This window comes from Danio rerio, chromosome 5, assembly GCF_049306965.1.
Source record: "Danio rerio strain Tuebingen ecotype United States chromosome 5, GRCz12tu, whole genome shotgun sequence".
Lineage (NCBI taxonomy): Eukaryota > Metazoa > Chordata > Actinopteri > Cypriniformes > Danionidae > Danio > Danio rerio.
The window spans coordinates 7,611,208-7,631,432 of NC_133180.1; the positions used below are offsets into that span (position 1 = coordinate 7,611,208).

At 39.9% G+C, this 20,225-nt stretch overlaps 1 protein-coding gene across 4 annotated transcripts in view; it reads left to right on the forward strand.

Annotated features, from left to right (window-relative positions):
- The window catches only part of smad4b (SMAD family member 4b), a 59,925-nt gene extending 45,098 nt beyond the window's left edge, over positions 1–14,827 (forward strand). The window contains exons 9-12 of one of the 4 annotated variants that reach the window (XR_012406665.1): positions 4,621–4,789; positions 7,842–7,980; positions 8,425–12,169; positions 14,123–14,827. Coding sequence is in view for 1 of the 4 variants with exons in the window: in XM_073951913.1 (XP_073808014.1) it covers positions 4,621–4,789; positions 7,842–7,980; positions 8,425–8,636 (520 nt within the window). In the remaining 3 variants the exon portion in view is untranslated. Of the gene's footprint in view, positions 1–4,620; positions 4,790–7,841; positions 7,981–8,424 lie in introns of all 4 variants that reach the window. The other 3 variants (XR_012406666.1, XR_012406667.1, XM_073951913.1) reach the window with 3 other exon arrangements.
- Positions 14,828–20,225: the final 5,398 nt, after the last annotated feature.

The following is a 20,225-nucleotide window of genomic DNA, read 5'->3' on the forward strand; positions in this document are numbered from 1 at the left end:
GATGATGCACTCATTCAGCAGCTAAAATGAAGTGTGTAATGATGGACACTTCACGCACTCAACGACCACAGGTTTGCTTACGTAGCGGAAGGGGCGGAGCTATCGGACGCACATGTTGGATAACTTTATTTATTTTGGATGGTGAAAGCAAAATTCTCCTACGAGAGTGATTATTGCGCCTCCCGATGGTGAATGCGGCAATACTCACGGCAGGTATTATTTGATAATTGGGTTGTTTATTTCACTGATTTGGCGACCGTCTAACGTCATCAGGGAAACGGTTTGAATTTACGTTTAGTAAAAAAACGTTAGTGTGCCATTTGGGACAACACTACATACATGTACTATCCTGTTGAGTGTGTAAGTGCATAAGTACATAGTGCATGAGTGCATAGTGTATAGTGTGCCATTTGGGATGCAGCTTATGACGTCACTTTGTAGGCTAATCGGCTGCTGTTCCCTCGTGAAAATCCCTATAGGATTTTCCCATAGGGTTTTCGAAGATTGTGAATAATAAGCTCTGTGTTCAAACACGGTTCATTACACTTACACGTTTTGTTCAGCCGGATAATCCTCACACGAAAATACAACTTTGAGCACTTTTGGATCTTAAATGCAAACGCAAGATTTGAAAAGCTAACATTAGGCTATAAACGGACTACAGCGCCCTCAGGGTGCTCGTCAGTGACGTCAGCCCCACCCTGCTACAGACGACTTATCAAGCTTATTTTTTAGAAATAATGTCCATGACAAAGAGTTAATCTCTCTGTATATTATATTATAATCCACACTATATATTATAAACAAATAAATACGCAAACACACATAGACCTTTGTGCCTTTTGGATCGTTTTTACGTGGGAAATACATCTGTTTTGCTTTGCGGTTGTTGTGAAAGTTTTAAAAATGTGTATAAAAGTGCCTATATAGTATTATTATGAGACATATTTAAATAAGTGTATCGCTCGCGTGCACACAGCCCGCTTACCTTAAACAAACGACAGAAATGGGGCGTGAGGAGAAACAAGTCAATCAAATGCCTGCAAGTTCCATCATCATGGACACAGAGCAATATTCAATATTCCTTTTTTGTCACGAAGTACAGTGAAAAGCAGCTCATACAGTCACATCTGCTGAACGTTTTATGGAGGAGTGTAAAAACTGCAGTTAAATGTGTTCAGATGAAGAAAAAAAGACGAGAAATCACTTGATCACGTTAAAATGACAGTTAACATGCATGTATTTTTACACATTTACTCACACGTTTGCATTACAGAGAGCAGGAAAGAAACAGGCTGCACTGGTGAGCAGTATCTTCATAACATTGTTTAATTAAAATAAATTATCAACAAATTAGTCTGTCTCAACAGCCTTTACATGTGAAGGAATTATCTACACACAATCTGAATTCTCAATTAGAATAATACAAAAAACTATAAAATACTATTCATGAAAATACTTAAATCACAGACAAATCCAAATGCCCAACACAAGCGAGCTGCGCTCCAGACCAGATCAGCTCGATGACGTATAATGTCCCGACGCCGCCTGTAGTTTCCATTTAGCAACTTGATAGCAACCGTCTTTTTAAAGAAGCATAATCGATTTAAAAGTTGAAGAGTGTGCTGTAACTGATGTGTTTTATGTCGTAAAACAAAACGTGAAAGTATCTTGAGTTGGTGTCAGCCACGGACCTTATTTAAGCGATTTTACTGAAACCCCATTCAAAAAACCTATTGACTTTGGGACGAGGGAACCGGAAGTGCTAAAATGCTAACTCGCTTCCGGGTTTTTGCATACAAATTGACGTCATAGTTCCTCCACTCTATTGTCGTGGTGGTGTCCCAACAAATGACCAGCATGAACGTTTGGCTCTGAGTTACCTTTATTAACTCAAGATACAACAGTAGACATTGGTATATTAACCTCAAGAATATTTTCTATAATTTCTTTTACACCTTTCCAAAAGTTCTGTATTCCTTTACATTCCCATATACAATAATACAACGTTCCATTATGGTCCCTGCATCTCAAGCAAGTATCTGCAATATTTCCGTTATATTTATGCAATAAAACTGGAGTTATGTAAATCCTCATTAACCAGTAACAGTTTCTGACGAGTGTTCATTGTTAGCGATTGAGCTTCCTCGCATGTCTTCATCCAGTCCTCTGTAGAAATATCCTCCCAGCTTCCAATTTACAATTTAAATATGCTCTTCAAAATTTATCACATCATTTGCTTCAATTCTTGTGTTTGTTAAATGTTTCATTTATTTATATCTCAAAAAGACCATTAGACTTGCAAAATCCTGGAGCGCGTGATTGTAATTGTATAGCAATAATAATTGTTTTGTTAAACATTTAGGAAATAACTTCTTATATATCATTTTATTTTCCAGTTTCAACTGTTAACCCATTTTTTGACACTTTTGTTTGGATGGATTGTCTGCAAATTAATAAATATATGTTGAATCATGACATGGTCACTTGGCTGTTGATTTTGATATTGTTTTGCGGTGTTGTGTTGACTTCGCCGGCAGCTAGCTATCTGCAACTCTCACATGGTCGCCCACTGAAGCTAAAGCCTGGTTTATACTTCTGCGTCAAGTGACCGCCGTAACCCACGGCGCAGGCAACGCGCGTGGCTGTGCATTTATACTTCTGCGCGCTGTCTCTGTTGGTCTACATTAACACTTCCGAAACGCTAGTTGGCAGTGAGGTGTAAATGTTCCTCTGTGTCGAGTTTCTTCGCTTCTGTTTTGCATTTCCTGAACACTTGCTGGATGTACAAGTGACTCAAACTCGCTCATTTTGAGGCAGGAACCGGCGGACGTGCAACAACTTTAACTATGAGGTAAACACAAAACAAAACTTTCCATCTGAGCTCCTTCAAAGGACTCCACACTTGTAAACAATCGCTGCATCAGGCTCGCGCCATTCGCGCGGCTCTCGGTCCCGCCCAGACTCGTCAGTGCTACCAAGCCGACCAATCACAGAGCTTGTGCTACGCGCTGTTGCGACGTGTAGTTACAATTTTTGAGAGGTGCATGTCAGCGACGCTGACGGCCACGGCGAAGGGCTATGCGTCAGCGCCGTAGCATACGCCGGCGTTTGACGCAGAAGTATAAATCAGCCTTAAGCAGGGCTGCAGCAGGTCAGTACCTGGATGGGAGACCACATGGGAAAGCTAGGTTGCTGCCGGAAGTGGTGTTAGTGAGGCCAGCAGGGGGCGCCCAACCTGCGGTCTGTGTGGGTCCTTGTAACGGTTATTTAAGATGGAAACGCTAGGGTTAACGCAACATTTAAAATTTATGACTCCTTATGAATGGTGGCGGCAATGGAGCAGACAAACAACCAAATATGCCAAAATAAGTTATTTTACAAAGTGGATAAATGATAAACAAAGTATATACAAAATAAAGAGAACAAGAATAACTAAATGGTTGTAATAAAGGGGAGGAGGAACAAAAGTGGCGCCAAAGAAAAGAAAAATAATATAAAAAAATACAACTCTAAATAGATACCACAATCTCTATACTATCTAATAAAAGAAAGAAAGAAAAAAGTCTTCAGCGTTTTTACGCTCATCTAAACTACACTTCTAAACACAAACGTAAACAAAACTTACAATTAGTGGCGCACACTTCTAAACTAGTGTGTATAATACATTGGTATCTCCTATGTGTAGCAACATGTAGGTCACGTGACATCTACCCTGTTCCTCGAATCCCATGGATGTCGTATATCTGGTAATCAGGGAGAAAACACAATTAGAACACTTTTAAAGATCGATTCAAGCACAAATGATTGTAACACACATAACACAAGAAACTCACACAATCTAGCCATCCAGCAAAACACACAGTCAACCAACACAGCAAACACAACAGTGAGCAAGCAAAAAGCAAGCTAGCTTTCGACTGCACCGGCTTCCTTTTAAAGTGGGGAAGTCTGCTTGTGATTGGTCAATGATGATGTCATCGTAAATGGTAATGATGACTGGCATCTTGCTTAGCCAATAAGTAGATGAGCTGGGCGGACCTAAAGAAAATGATAGGTAGAGAAGGAGGGAGAGAGAAAAAAACAAACAAACACAGGCACAGATTCTGAGCCGTAACAGTCCTAATGCCCCAGTATAGTGACGGGGACTCTATACTGCTCAGTGAGCGCTGTCTTTCGGATGAGACGTTAAACTGAGGTCCTGACTCTCTGTGGTCGTTAAAAATCCCAGGATGTCCTTCGAAAAAGAGTAGGGGTTTAGCCCCGGCATCCTGGCCAAATCTGCCCACTGGCCTCTGTTCATCATGGCCTCCAAACCCTCCCCATATCATAATTGGCTTCATCACTCTGTCTCCTCTCCTCCAATCAGCTGGTGTGTGGTGTGCGGTCTGATGCAAAATGGCTGCCGTCGCGCCATTCAGGTGGATGCTGCACACTGGTAGTGAATAAGGAGATCCCTCCCCCCCGCCCCCCCATTGTGTAAATAGCTTTGAGTGCCCTAAAAAGCGCTATATAAAATACCTAAAATATCGTTTCACTTCTGATATTTAATGTTCACACTTCTCTCTTCGTAACTGCACATAAGTGAATCTGTGTGTGTCTCTCTCTGTGTGTTTTCAGGCTTCACATTGGTAAAGGTGTCCAGTTGGAGTGTAAAGGTGAAGGAGATGTGTGGGTTCGCTGTCTCAGTGATCACGCTGTGTTTGTCCAGAGTTATTATCTGGACCGAGAGGCTGGACGAGCTCCGGGTGACGCCGTCCACAAAATATACCCCAGCGCCTACATCAAGGTAACACACACACACATGTTGGTTTTGGTGTTTTATGAGAATTCACCACAGGCGTAATGTATTTTATTCAGTAAAAAAACGCATATTATATCGCCCTACCCCTAAACCCGATCCTCACAGGAAATCTGAAAACAATTTTGAATTTAATTGAATTAAAAGACCCTGTTAAGTTTGATTTTGAAGCGTTTTGAATTACTAGGACTCAATGCATGTTCTCATAAACCACCGTATTGTTGTAATACCTAGCTTATAATCATTATAAAAATTTGTGTCCTTGTAAACCACCAAAACCAGTACACACACACACACACACACACAACCATCATAAGTGAAAGCGCAAGTACTTACAGATGATTAAATAACTTCTTTATGGGCAAATAGTAGTGGTATTATGGTGGAATAACAGTATGCTTGAATAAGGATTGATTAAAATACTGCTTTTAAGATTTAGCCACACTATAATAAAATTATGCAATATATTTATATAATAATATAAATAATAATTATAAACTTTTTGGGCTCTATTTTGATGATCTAGGCGCAAAGTCCAAAGTGCAAGGCGCAAAAGCATTAAGGGCGGGTCCGAATCCACTTATGCTAATATAAGGAAGGAAAAATCCGCTTTACGCCGTGGCGCATGGTCTAACAGGGTTGAGCTTATTTTCTTATTAAGTTATAGGTGTGTTTTTAGAATAAACCAATCAGAGCCTCATCTCCCATTCCCTTTAAAAGTCAGTTGCGTCACGCCATAGCACATTTACTATTTACATGGCAGACTATGTAAGTAGAAAAACTGAACGCTTCACTGGAGAGAAAACAGTTAAACAGAGCATTTACTGCGCGAGTATGAGAAATGAGCCTCCTCATTCTTTACTTTCACTTTCACTCTCATGGATAGGGAAACGTGTGGTACGCACAGACATCTATTAGCCTATACATCGTTTATTTTGTTTTTTTAAGCGCAAATATTAGTTTCAAAACTGTTTCTAAATTCAGTTCTAACCTCCAGCAAACGAATAAATGAACAATAATAACCAAGTGTGGTCAAAACCTGAGTTTTATCCAAATACACATGCTGTGCCCCATATGATTTAAAACCTGACAGGTGGGCAAATCTCAGCTTGTTTTTAATAAAACAAATATAAATATGGATATAATAAATAATACTGCTAATAATAATAACATTATACAAAAGCAAATTGTCATGAATAAACTGAAAAAGCCTCCTGAGATAAAGAAGGCATGAAAGTATGGTTTTTATATTTATGTAGGCTAGAAAATAATATGTTTTGTAGTATTTTAGTTCTTTAATTTTTTTATTTGTAAAGACATTTGCGTATTGCTGTACATCCTGTGTGTCTTAAGCAATGTTTAAGTGAGGTGCACAACTAACGCGCTCTGCGCTGGACAATAGACCTGCTTTGATCTGGTGTGTTGTACAGTCTATTATAGTTCCTCAAAATAGCAATGCGCCAGCAATGCACCTTAACACACCTCCTTTTTTAGACCAGAACGCCTATGGGTGCACGTATGAGCGCAAATGCACTTGCTATTTAAACAGCGTGGCGCAAAACGTCAAAACGACTCTTGCGCCAAGCTGAAACTAGCAAACAACAATTGCGTCGCGCCTTGCGCTGCATTGCGCCTGAAGTATGATAGGGTCCTTTAGGATTTGTTATATAATAATTACTATTTTCATTAGGGATGTACCGATCCCAATACTTGCATTGGATATCGGTTGGATACCGCATATTTTTGATGAATCGGGTATCGTCCAGCTGGTACCAAACCAAACCCGATCTTGAAAAAAAAAAATTTTGTTTAGATCACCCCAATATGAAAGTGAACACAGTTCTGTCCAAACAGCTTACAAAAGATGATTTTCATCAAAGGTGCCATTTAATCTGCAATTAGGGAATAAAGTAGGCAGGCTAATAATTCAGGAGGGCTAATAATTCTGACTGTAGGTGTTGAAGTGTGTACATGTGCAATGAAGTATCCGTTTGTTAAGTCGTGACGTATTGGTGACATATGTAATACTGTTTCCGTGTTCAAGTTGCTACTCATTTGAATAGAGAAAATATTTGTTTATGACCACTTTTTAGTCCTATCACACATTAAAGTGTGACACATGTCGGCAGCTAGCTCTCTGCAACTCTCACATGGTCGCCCACTGAAGCTAAGCAGGGCTGCGCCCGGTCAGTACTTGGATGGGAGACCACTTGGGAAAGCTAGGTTGCTGCCGGAAGTGGTGTTAGTGAGGCCAGCAGGGGGCGCCCAACCTGCGGTCTGTGTGGGTCCTAATGCCCCAGTATAGAGACGGGGACTCTATACTGCTCAGTGAGCGCCGTCTTTCGGATGAGACGTTAAACCGAGGTCCCGACTCTCTGTGGTTGTTAAAAATCCCAGGATGTCCTTCGAAAAAGAGTAGGGGTTTAACCCCGGCATCCTGGCCAAATCTGCCCACTGGCCTCTGTCCATCATGGCCTCCTAACCCTCCCCATATCATGATTGGCATATCATCACTCTGTCTCCTCTCCACCAATCAGCTGGTGTGTGGTGTGCGGTCTGGCGCAAAATGGCTGCCGTCGCGTCATCCAGGTGGATGCTGCACACTGGTGGTGGATGAGGAGATTCCCCCCCCATTGTGTAAAGCGCTTTGAGTGCCCAGAAAAGCGCTATATAAATGTAACGAATTATTATTATTATTATTATTAAAGTTGACTTTATATAAAATCATGGTGTACAGAACAGTCCCTGGACTTGCTGCATCACAAATACCAAATTAATAAATAAATAAATACCAAATATTAGGCATGGACATATAGATTGCGATCGTGATTTTCGAAAGTATTACAGTGCTTTGTAAACATTTATTATTACCATTTGATGAGTCTCTTCATACATTTTGGTAGAGCTCTTGGACCCGGAAGCCACTTCACGTGACGTCACACTTAACAATCGGATACAAAGTGTACAAAGTCGAATACAATACCTTGTGCCCAAGACTGTATAATGTAACAGGTGTGAATGTGCTTTGATGTGTGCACAGGTGTTTGATCTGCGTCAGTGTCATCGGCAGATGCAGCAGCAGGCAGCGACGGCTCAGGCTGCAGCGGCTGCACAAGCGGATGCAGTGGCTGGAAACATCCCAGGCCCGGGGTCTGTGGGCGGCATCGCTCCGGCTATCAGTGAGCCTTACTAACATTCACCTTTACTTCATTCATTCATTTTCCTTCAGCTTAGTCTATAATTTATATGGGGTCGCCACAGCGGAATGAATCGCCAACTATTCCGGCATATGTTTTACACAGCGGATGCCCTTCCAGCCGCAACCCAGTACTAAGAAACACCCATACACTCTCACATTCACACACACACACACACACACCATGGCCGATTTAGTTTATCAAATTCATATAGCGCATGTGTTTGGCCCAGCCGGGTCTCAAACAAGCGACCTTCTTGCTGTGAGGCGACAGTGCTAGCCCATCCCAGTATCATGCAGCCTTAAATCAGATGATTTTGGTGACATTTGCTTTATCAACAGTTCATTATACAGTGTTTTCACTCCAGTACAAATAAAAGGTGTACTTAAAAAAACACACACAGTTTTGCTGTCCATCTATCCTCAGGTCTGTCTGCGGCGGCAGGCATCGGTGTGGACGACCTGCGGCGGCTCTGCATTCTGCGCATGAGTTTCGTGAAAGGCTGGGGTCCCGATTACCCTCGCCAGAGCATCAAGGAGACCCCATGCTGGATCGAAATTCACCTGCACCGGGCCCTTCAGCTCCTGGACGAGGTTCTGCACACCATGCCTATATCTGACCCACAACCTCTGGACTGACAACCACACTTACTTTAATACAGTGCATATCACCCTAAACTGACCTCTATGACCTGAAATGACCTTCCACAGGGGCGGATTCATGTGGAGAAACCAGCAAAACACTATTGTTGAGCAATTTATGCTGAGACTTTTGACTTTTTTTGTACAGGAAAGTGGTGCAGGATGGATGAAATGGAGATGTTTGTGTGTGTGTGTGTGTGTGTGTTTATTTCCAGTGTAGGGAGGTTGGATCAGAGCAGTATTGTGGCCACATACACACTGCAGATGTTAATTCGTTTTAGGTTAATTCTGTGCACATTCACACAACACAACACAGGAGGAATGATGTGCAATAATTGTTCTCCCAAAATAAATTGGCTCCTGGGTAGCTTGCTGAGGTCAAGGACCCCTTAGGTGGAGGGCAAGGGGGCCCTAAGGATCCCAGAATGCTGCAACATTCATTGATTAATTTTCCTTCGACGTAGTCCCTTATTTATCAGGGGTCACCACGGCAGAATGAACTACCAACTATTCCGGCATATGTTTTACGCAGCGGGTGCCCTTCCATCCGCAACCTAGTACTGGGAAACACCTATACACTCTCACATTCACACACACACTCTTACACTATGGCCGATTTTGTTTACCCAATTCACCTATAACACATGTTTGGACTGTGGAGCAAACCGGAGCACCCAGAGGAAACCCAGCTGGGACTTGAACCAGCCACCTTTTCGCTGTGTGGTGACAGTGCTAACCACCGTGCCACCTTCAGTGCAACAATTCAGTCAAATTTAGCTCGGCTTGTCAGTGATCTTAGTTTTTAAAAGTATTTTCTTGTAACACATTGGAATACATTTTTAAATATGTATAATGTCTACAGTTGAATGCACAATTATTAGCCATTAATTGTTTTTCAAATATTTCCCAAGTGGTGATTAACAGAGTATATTCACAGTTTTTTCAAACTATTGTTACAGTGAATGACATTTTAGTGGGCGTCTTCTCTAAATCACGGTACAAATAAATAAGTAGAACTTTCTTTTTCTGAAAAAATAAGCAGGACACGTAATAAAGGGGAGCTATTATGCCGCTTTTTACAAGATGTCAAATAAGTCTCTGATGTCCCTAGAGTATGTAAAGTTTCAATTCAAAATACCTCAGGTTGCTTTCACATCTGTAGTTCGCTTCATTTGGTCCGGACCAAGGGTAATAAATGATACATTGTTGCATTTTCTGCCGTCTTTGGGTCGCTTTCACACCACACTGCTGGCTTTGGTCTGAACCAGTTGAAACGAACCAAATTGCAGTCATCTGACAAAATCCACATCTCTCATTGGCCAGATGTTGTTGAACATATTTCCTAAACTGCTTATTGATTGGTCAGAATTCACGTGCGGGAAAATGACAATGAACTCCCGCAGGTAAACAAAACTGGCAGACACAAAATGTCGCTTTTACTCTGGAGGGACGACTGCACTGACTGATTGTATGCCAGCTTTAGACAAACTTTACATTTCGAGAATGAAGCGGCTGGAAAACAGTGCTTTAATGCGTCGCTCGTCACTTCAGGAGGAGGCGTGAATTAATTTAGCTAAACTGCGACATGTTCATCTTGCGGAAATATTACCAACAATCCATCAGGTAATGTTTTCCCCTCTCTCTCGCTCTCTCTGTTGGTAAAGCGCTGTCAACAAATATTTTTCCTCAATATCCCATAATGCACAGCGCATCGGCCTACGGCAGCTGGATTAGTCCAAAAGGCGCAGTACTTTTGCGGTTGGACCTGTTTTAGTGCGGATCATATTCTCACCACAAACGAACCGCTCCAGGGTTCGTTTGAAAGCGTACCGAGACCACCTCTTCAAGCAGGTCTCGGTACGCTTATTTGGTCCACTTTTGGTGCGCACTCGAGTACGATTGCTGCATTCTCACCTGCTCAAACGAACCGTACCAAGAGGGACAACAAACTCTAGTGTGATTCAATCGAACTGAATAAGGCAGGTGTGAAAACACCCTCAGATAATGTTTTATAACTCTTTGAATCTGCCTCTTTTAGGCTTTGATTAAAATTGTGGCGTTTTTGTGAATGTCGCTTTAAATTCAAATGAGATTGTGTTCTTTTTCAATAGAGGGCGGAGCTACAAATGCCTATGTGTCAGCATAGCGGCAGATTCAAAAACAAGACCAACGTCTTATGCTAATGAGAGAGAGATGGTCACTAATGGGCGGGGCTTTGTGAAGTTTTTATAACGTGTGAATATAAAACAATTAAATTAATACATTTTTCACCATTAGAAGCTGGTTATTTCCCCTAATAAAAGTGATTTTTGCATAATAGGTCCCCTTTAATATGTAAGAATGAAAGCTATATTACTTTTTTATTGTTTTGATGCGTTGAAAACCTCATTTTGGGTTTGACCCATTTACACAATTAACACAGTTACAAGTTAGATATTGAATTCAGTGCAACAATTAACACAGGAGTGTCACTTTAATGAACAATTTACACAGATATTTATTCAGCTTGTGTTTAAAAAAATGTAATTTCCAGATCTCTGTGGTGAATATGTGGCCACAATATCATCCTTTCAGTGTGTGCGTGTGTGTCTGTATTATTTTTATGCATTGTTTTAATAACACTAATGTTCACTCAGTTATAGCAAGCACTTGGTTACTTTATAACCCCTGTATAGACTGTTTTACCAGGAAAAGGCAACAATATCAGTCATGTTTCTTTCTCAGAGACCAGAAAAAAAGGAGTTCAGGCACAACACAGAGGCTGTTTAGACTATTTGAAGAGTATTTTAGGTGATACCAAGTTTTTAAATGAAGATTTCCCTCCATTAAGCGCAGGTGGGTTGCATTTAATAATTAATTTTGCTCCGGAATTCTTTACTTTTTTTATATGCATTTGCTTATCTTTTTTCTTAGTGATGCATGTTCATGTTGGCATGGAGGTGGAGGAGCTGTGATTAAACTGAAGGTGTGTTCACAATGATATACTAGCATACTATTATTTTAGCAGTATGTGTATAATTTACTGTACAGCAATGGCAAAATTTAAAAAGACTGTTTCTTTGACGGTATATTTACAATAGTTCATATTTGTTTCATTCTAGAAATGTCTGATAACATTTGTTTAAAAAAAATAAATAAATGAAGTTTTTATCATTTAGAGCTTTTTTAACCAAATTAACAAATAAATGTATTATTATTTGGTGTGATTAAAAAAAACCCTCACATTTTAGCCTCCTAAACTCTGCGTACATGGTACCGGGTCTTTGAAGTTATTTACTTCCGCATTCTTTAAATTAAACTAATTTCGAGATGATCACATGTGTATGATTGCCCTCAGCCGGTCCCACATTATTCAATTTATAATTCACCAATCGGACGATTCCTAAGCCATTATAAATACCCTAAGTCCCATATAACAGCCATCTTCGTTTTGAAGAATGGCTTCCCCCCTTCCACCCTTCCTCCTCCTCTTTTCCTAGATGGGTGGCACGGTGGCCCAGTGGTTAGCACTGTTGCCTCAGAGCAAGAACGTCACTGGTTCTAGTCCTTACCAAGCCAGCCAACGTTTCTATGCAGAGTTTACACATTCTATCCGTGCTCACGTGGGTTTCCCAGTTTCCTCCCACCATCCAAAAACATGCAACTTAAGTTAATTGACTAATCCAAATCAGCACCATAGACATACTCCTAGTAAGTAGTTCTCTTTTAAGAGCAATAGCTATCTTTTCATCAGCTACTATAGCAGGGGAGTTCTCGAGATCTACCTAAGCTCAAACTTCCCTCTCACCTTGCAAAAGGGAGTGAGCCCCGGGCTCGAGGATCTTATCAGCTCAGGGCTCTCTCCCGGGACAGCATGCCACACAAGCTTTATAATCAATCATCAGCCAAGCTAAGTACGGACCTTTCAAGTGAATTCTTGAAAGGTCCGTAATGGCCAAATACCCCTATAAGTAGTGGTTACGTTCTCTCATCAGTTGGAATATAATAACTTTTGCATAGATTATGGTAAAGACATTTTTCTTTATTCCTACGATTCCTCCTGGCTTGCAGAAACCCCCAAAATTAATTACAGCACCCAGACCACACAGAACCTAAAAAGAACTTCAAATTTGAGTTTACAAAAAAGCGCCTCTTTTTTAAAGGGGTTTATTATAACACAGACAACATATACAGATATTTTAAACACTTTCAACAGTGTTTTATGAAAGTTCAAAGAATTTTCTATAAATTGATACCAAACTTTTGCATTTACACCTCTGCATGTGGATTTGGGAAGTTAGGCAAAATCCAGGCGGAAACCCCAAAATAGCACTTGACTTTAATAATCTATGTTGCAGTGGTTTATGGGATTGCAGTTAAAACCGCTAAGTTCACGATAAAAAAGTAGTTTGAAATAAAAGACAAATATTGAAATTTGTCTTTTGGTCTGATTTTCAGATTTTTGATTGGGTTTTCGACCTAATTTTGTACCATGGAAATAAGCTCTTTTCATTGATTGTGTTAGGACTCCTGATTCATTTGCTTATGGATGATTGAATATGAATAAAAAAAATGGCATTAAACAGACAAACTACTTACTCTACAAACCAGTGTGTTCATGACAGTATTTTAAAAATTAAAACAATATAATCAGAAAATATAGCAAGCTGTTTTGTAGGCTAGAAATGAACGAGAAGTTTCGACACAATTAGTTTACATTGTTTACATTACATACACTTAATTAAACATGTACACATAGACATCACCTATATGCTATAAAACTGTAGGTTAACTATGTTTACACATTCATTCATTTTCTTTTTAGCTTAGTTCCTTTATTAATAAGGGGTCACCACAGTGGAATGAACCGCTAAATCATTCGTTAACCGCTAAAATATAATATTATAAATATTAAATTATTATTTTACACAGCGAATACCCTTCCAGCTGCAACCCAGCACTGGGAAACACCCATACACACTCATACAGTACTGACAATTTAGCTTATCCAATTCACTTATGGCGCATGAGTTTGGACTTGTTGGGGAAACCAAAGCACCCGGAGGAAACCCACACCAACACGAGGAGAACATGCAAACCACACAGAAATGCCAGGACTCAAATCAGCGACCTTCTTGCTGTGAGGTGACAGTGCTAACCACTGAGCCACCATGCCGCCTATTTTAAAATGAAAATAATATAAACCGAAAACATAAATTTGCACCATCAAGCAGCTCTTTTGTAGGCTAGAAATGAATGGAGGTGAATGAGACAGGAAGTCTCGACACAGTTGGTTCACAGTGGCCACGCCCCAAATCTTACATGATAAATAAGGTCAATAAGGCTTTAGCAAAGACTTAAAATCCTATGGCATAAACAAATAGGAAAAAATACTTCCGGAACAAAATTTATAAAAACGTATTGGGCAAGCACTCCAATATTTTTTTAATTTAAATTTATCACAGGTGGCTTAGTGGTTAGCACTGTTGCGTCACAGCAAGAAGGTCGCTGGTTCGAGTCCTGGCTGGGTCAGTTGGCGTTTCTGTGTGGAGTTTATATGTCCTCTTTGTGTTTGTTTCCTCTGGCTTCTTCCTTGGTCCAAACACATGCGCTATAGGCGAGTTTAATAAACTAAATTGTCCATAGTGTATGAGAGTGTATGGGTGTTTCCCAGTACTGGGTTGCCACTGCATAAAAAATGCGCCAGAATAGTTAGCGGTTCATTCTGCTTTGACAACCCCCTGATGATGAATAAGGGACTAAGCTGAAGAAAATAGAAATTAACGAATTAATGAAATTAATTACAGCGCCCAAATGATGCCACTGCTGAATTAAACATTCAACATGCATAAAATATGCATCAAACTACTTTTATAAATGTTCATCATGCTGTTATATAGTATGCTAGTATTGATTTTTGAGCAGCCCGTGTGTTCTTGTGTGTTAAATTGCGCATGAATGAATGAGTTGTTCTGCAGGTTGTTCAGGCTGATGGAGATTTTCCAGTGTTTCTTCATTTATTAGTGCTTTTCTGTTAATGTCTGTTTGACATGTATTTCAACATGATGACTTTATCTGAGATCACCACATGACTATAACAATACTGTAGATATGAAAATACAGTCATTTTATTTCATAATAAGTCGTTTGTGGAAAAGTTGCTCTTGGAAACTATTAAATGTTTTGATCTGGTTTGTACTTTTAAAAAATGTTTTGGGTTTTTAATCTAAAATAATGTAGTTGACTGTGAGGATGAAAATTTACTACAGTAAACCATATTTTCTACATAAATTATTAATATACAAAAAATAATACTCTTTTACTAGTTGTTTAACTTTTTTGGGCTGAAACTCCGGTTATCATGGTAATTTCTCATAGGAGTGAAAGATACTACCACATGTCATGCTTTTCATGACTGTCATCACATTTCTGTAGAATTTGATTAATTCTCACAACAGCAGTTTGAAGCCACTGAACATAATAATAATTCTTTACATTTATATACTGTAGTGCTTTTCTAGACACTCAAAGCGCTTTACACATTCAGGGGATTTTCCTCATCCAATATCAGTGTGCTGCATCCACTTGGACCAGCCAGAGCGCACACCAGCTGATTGGCTGAACAGAGTGATGAAGCCAATAATGATATGGGGATGGTGAGGAGGCCAGTGGACAAATTCGGCCAGGATGCTGAGGTTAAACCTGGCATTTTTAACAACCACAGAGAGTCAGGATCTCAGTTTAATGTCTCATCCGAAAGACGGCACTCACTTTGCAGTATACAGTCCTCTTCACTATACTGGGACATTAGGACCCACACAGACTGCAGGTTGAGCGCCCCCTGCTGGCCTCACTAACACCATTTCCGCAGCAACCTAGCTTTCCCATGTGGTCTCCCAACCAGATACTGATCGGGCGCAGCCCCGCTTAGCTTCAGTGGGCGACCATGTGAGAGTTGCAAGGAGCTAGCTGCCAGTGTGTGGAATGTATGGAAGAACGTAGTTGAAGGTAAAGCTTAATTTACACACACACACACACACACACACACACACACACTCACAATACTGTATATATGAAAATACTTAATTATATTTCATTACATCATTTTGTGTAAAATCTTGACATTTTGAGAATGTAAAGATTACTGGTTGAAATTTTACTACACTGTAAAACCCAAAAAATTAGGGTAACTCAAACCATTTAAGGAAACCGATTGGAACAAACCATTCAAACTCAAAAACTGATCTTAATGAGTACTGTGAACTTAAAACATTTAAGTAAATGAAGCATTTTGAGCAGAGTAAACCCCCAAAAATGAAGAGAACTCAAACTAACTGAGTACTGTAAAACTCAATAAGGCAACTCAAACTTTTAGAGGAAACTGATTGCTACAAACCATTTAAGTTAATAAACTTATCTATATGAGTACTGTGTACTTTCTCCATTTAAGTTGAAGTAACGAGATATTTAAAGGGCCATGACCCCCCCCCACTTTCGGTTAAAGTCTACTTCAGAATTTTTTCAAAAGATGCATGATTAATGGGCGTGGAGCTCCGCGAGCACAGGGCAGGAGTGGGCGTGGCCAGTAGGGGAGAACGTGAGCGAACGAAGCTAGCTCACAACATGAGACAAACCGTGAGGAGACGCATGAGTTTATAGTTTACAAAGTTAAAATGCAAAGAAATGAACAGTGGTTTAATGCCCTGCTACATTTGTTATTCGTAATTTCATATACACATAACCACAATTTATATCATTATAAAGATAAGTGTGTTCATGTAAACACTATAAATGTGGACTTCTCCCTCAATCCCCGTATCCAGCAGACTCAGTGCAGCAGGTCTCCTGACCCGTCTATTTTAACCGTTAGCCCTGCTGGTAATCTGGAGGATTTAGGCAAACACAGCAGCACGGCGATGTGTCTGAATGTGAACGAACTCCTGATAAAAGACAGCGTCCGCCATTCTCTAATTCTCGTGCTGCTCTCCCGACAAAAATGCTAGCAGCACGCACACAGCTTTGCTGTATGATCGGCCCTGACAAGATCGCGGGGGAAAACATGCAACAAACCGCGTGGATGATGGAAACAAACGCATATGAGCCTTCATGAACGGCTTAATACTGTGTGCCCATGCCGTGAGTCCGTGACGTGTCTCACAGCTCTGGCTTGACTCTGGCAGGTCTCATGAATAATTAAGCAGCCGGCTCTTCTCATAGGATAAGGAAACTCCGCTATGAATAATAATGAGAAACCGACGCGTCATCATTGCACTTGCAGTTCTGCGCTACGTCGCCGATTTTAATCCCGCCCCATGTGTCCTGAACCTTTAATTAACCCATTACCTTGAACACTGAGTTCAAAACTCTTTTCAAATGAGTAGAATTAACATTCAGTAAATTTTAAGTTAACTACACTCATTTCATTTGATGAAGTTGACTGTTGGGTTTTGCAGTGTTTCTACTGTGGTTAGTTTTTTTTTTATTTTATTTTTTTTGCGTTCAATTTTTGTTGGATGAAACTCTTTTGAATCAGAATCAGTTTTATTGCCAAGTGTGCTTCACACTTTCAAGGAATTTGTTTTGGCTACAGAAGCTTCCAGTACATAAAGTGACAACACAAAATAAATATGAAAGAAAAAGATGAAAAACATTAAACAGATGCATTTAGTCAAGAAGTCTGGATGTTGAGTTGTGTGTACAGATTTGTTATAAATATACAGGTTATACGGTGCTGTGTACAAATGCGAATGTAGAACGTATTGCATTGTGTATATTGATGTATGGTGCTGTGTACAAGTGTGTATGAGAAAGTATTGCACATGTTTATTGCACAGTGGGGGATATTTGACTGTTCATAAGGTAGATGGCCTGAGGAAAGAAACTTTTCCTGTCTGGCTGTTTTTGTGCTTGGTGCTCTGAAGCGCTGACCAGACGGTAACAGTTTGAACAGATAGTGTGCTGGGTGCGAGGGGTCCAGAGTGATTTCGCGAGTCCTTTTACTCACTTTGGAAGAGTACAGTTCTTGAAGTGTAGGAAGGGAAGTGACAGTGATTCGTTCAGCAGTCCAGACTATTCGCTGTAGTCTACAGAGGTCGGTTTTGGCAGCTGAGCCGAACCAGACAGTGATTGAAGTGCAGAGGAGGGATTGGATGATGACTCCCATTATAGCTGGTGTGTGGTGAGTGCACTGGCGCTGCTGTCGTTGCATAATCCAAGTGGATGCTGCACACTGGTGGTGGTGTGGAGAGACCACTCTCATGATTGTGAAGCGCTTTGGGTGTATGGCCATACATGATAAATGCACTATATAAATACACATTACATTACATTACATTACATTACAAGTGCAGTGTGTGGGTGAGAGGGGGGCAATGTTTCGATGTGATCCGGTCATGTTGTGGTTCTGTGAAAACTGGTGTTGGTTGCTGTATGTTTAAAAATAATGACGATTAACGTTACTAGGTTTATTTCGATTTAAAATAAATTAAAATATTCATTGAGTATATTGGGTGGGTGTTGGACAGCTTTTGAGCTGGAAAAAGTCAGCTATATCTGGCAACACTGAGTTTGGAGCCCATAAGGATATGGAATAAACATAATTGAAGTTAAAGCTCAAATCACACACACACAGGATTAAAGTAACTAGGTTAATCTTGATTTAAATAAATAAAATACAATATTAATTTAATATATTGGGCAGATTTTTGTGCGTTTGAGTGGGTTTTGGACAGCCTTTGAGCTGGAAAAAGTCAGCTATATCTGGCAACACTGAGTTTGGAATCTATTAAGATATGAAATGAACACAGTTTGAAGGTAAAGCACAAACACACACACAGTTAAAGTAACTAGGTTTATTTTAATTTACATAAATAAAATAAAATATTAATCTAATATATTGGGTGGTTTTTCGTGCGTTTGGGTGGGTTTTGGACAGCTTTTGAGCTGGAAAAAGTCAGCTATATCTGGCAACACTGAGTTTGGAGTTCATGAAGACATGGAATGAACATAGTTGAAGGAAAAGCTCAAATCTCTCACACACACACACACACAGACACACACACACACACACACACACACACACAAAGTAACTAGGTTAATTTTGATTTAAATAAATAAAATATTAATCTAATATATTGGGTGGTTTTTGGACCAGTTTTGGGCTGGAAAAAGTCAGCTATATCTGGCAACCCTGAGTTTGGAGCCCATAAGGATATGGAACATAGTTGAAGGAAAAGCTCAAATCTCTCTCACACACACAGGGTTAAAGTAACTAGGTTAATCTTGATTTAAATCAATAAAATAAAATATTAATCTAATATATTGGGTGGGTTTTGAACAGCTTTTGAGCTGGAAAAAGTCAGCTCTATCTGGCAACACTGAGTTTGGAGCCCATAATGAACATAGTTAAAGGTAAAGCTCAAATCACACACACACACACACACACACACAGGGTTAAAGTAACCAGGTTAATACTGATTTAAATAAATAAAATAATGATCTATTATGGGCGAAGCGGTAGTGCTGTCGCTTCACAGCAAGAAGGTCGCTGGTTCAAGCCTCGGCTCAGTTGGTGTTTCAGTGTGGAGTTTGCATGTTCTCCCTGCGTTCGTGTGGGTTTCCTCCGGGTGCTCCGGTTTCTCCCAAAGTCCAAAGACATGCGGTACAGGCGAATTGGGTAGGCTAAATTGTCCGTAGTGTATGAGTGTGTGTGTGTGTGTGTGGATGTTTCCCAGAGATGGGTTGTGGCTGGAAGGGCGTCCGCTGCGTAAAAACTTGCTGGATAAGTTGACGATTCATTCCGCTGTGGCGACCCCGGATTAATAAAGGGACTAAGCCAACAAGAAAATGAAATAATCTTAATATATTGGGCGGATTTTTTGTGCGTTTGGGTGGGTTTTGTCAGCTATATCTGGCAACCCTAAGTCTGGAGCCCATAAAGATATGGATGAACAACGCATAATCACAGACACGCACACTCACAGTCAGACTCGAAGCAATGAGTTTTAAATGAAACAATTTATTAAGGAACTTTTAATATCAGAAAAATAAAAATCTTAATTCTTTTTTTACAGCAAATATATAATATCAGTGCTTTGGCCACAGGACAGTAAGGCCATTTATCATAAAATATATTTGAAACTTTTAAGAATACAACTTATCTGCCTTCATGTCCCTGCATATATGTATATACATAATAAAAGAAGAGTCAAATTATCAAAGACAGAAACATCGTTGCAGTGTGATGCTAAAAATCCCTCCGATAAACAAAACTCCTAGGACTTTTATTTTGTTCATAGCGTAGTATTTATGCAGACGTAATGCAGCGTAAATATATTGGATCCTTGGCTTTTTTTGTCTGTTGCGTTTTAGGAATCGTTAGATAATAAAACATGCAGGTGTGCTCTTTCCTGCTCTATAGTACCTAACGGCAATACTCTACAAGCTAATACTTACATCTGACTATCGCCAGATTATCTTATATATAATCATTATATATATATATTTGAATATGAAATATAAACTACAGAAATACTACAAAATTGTAAAAAAAAAAAAGAGTCAAGGTTAATCTTGAGCATTATGGATGTCATGCCTTGGTTTCTCTGA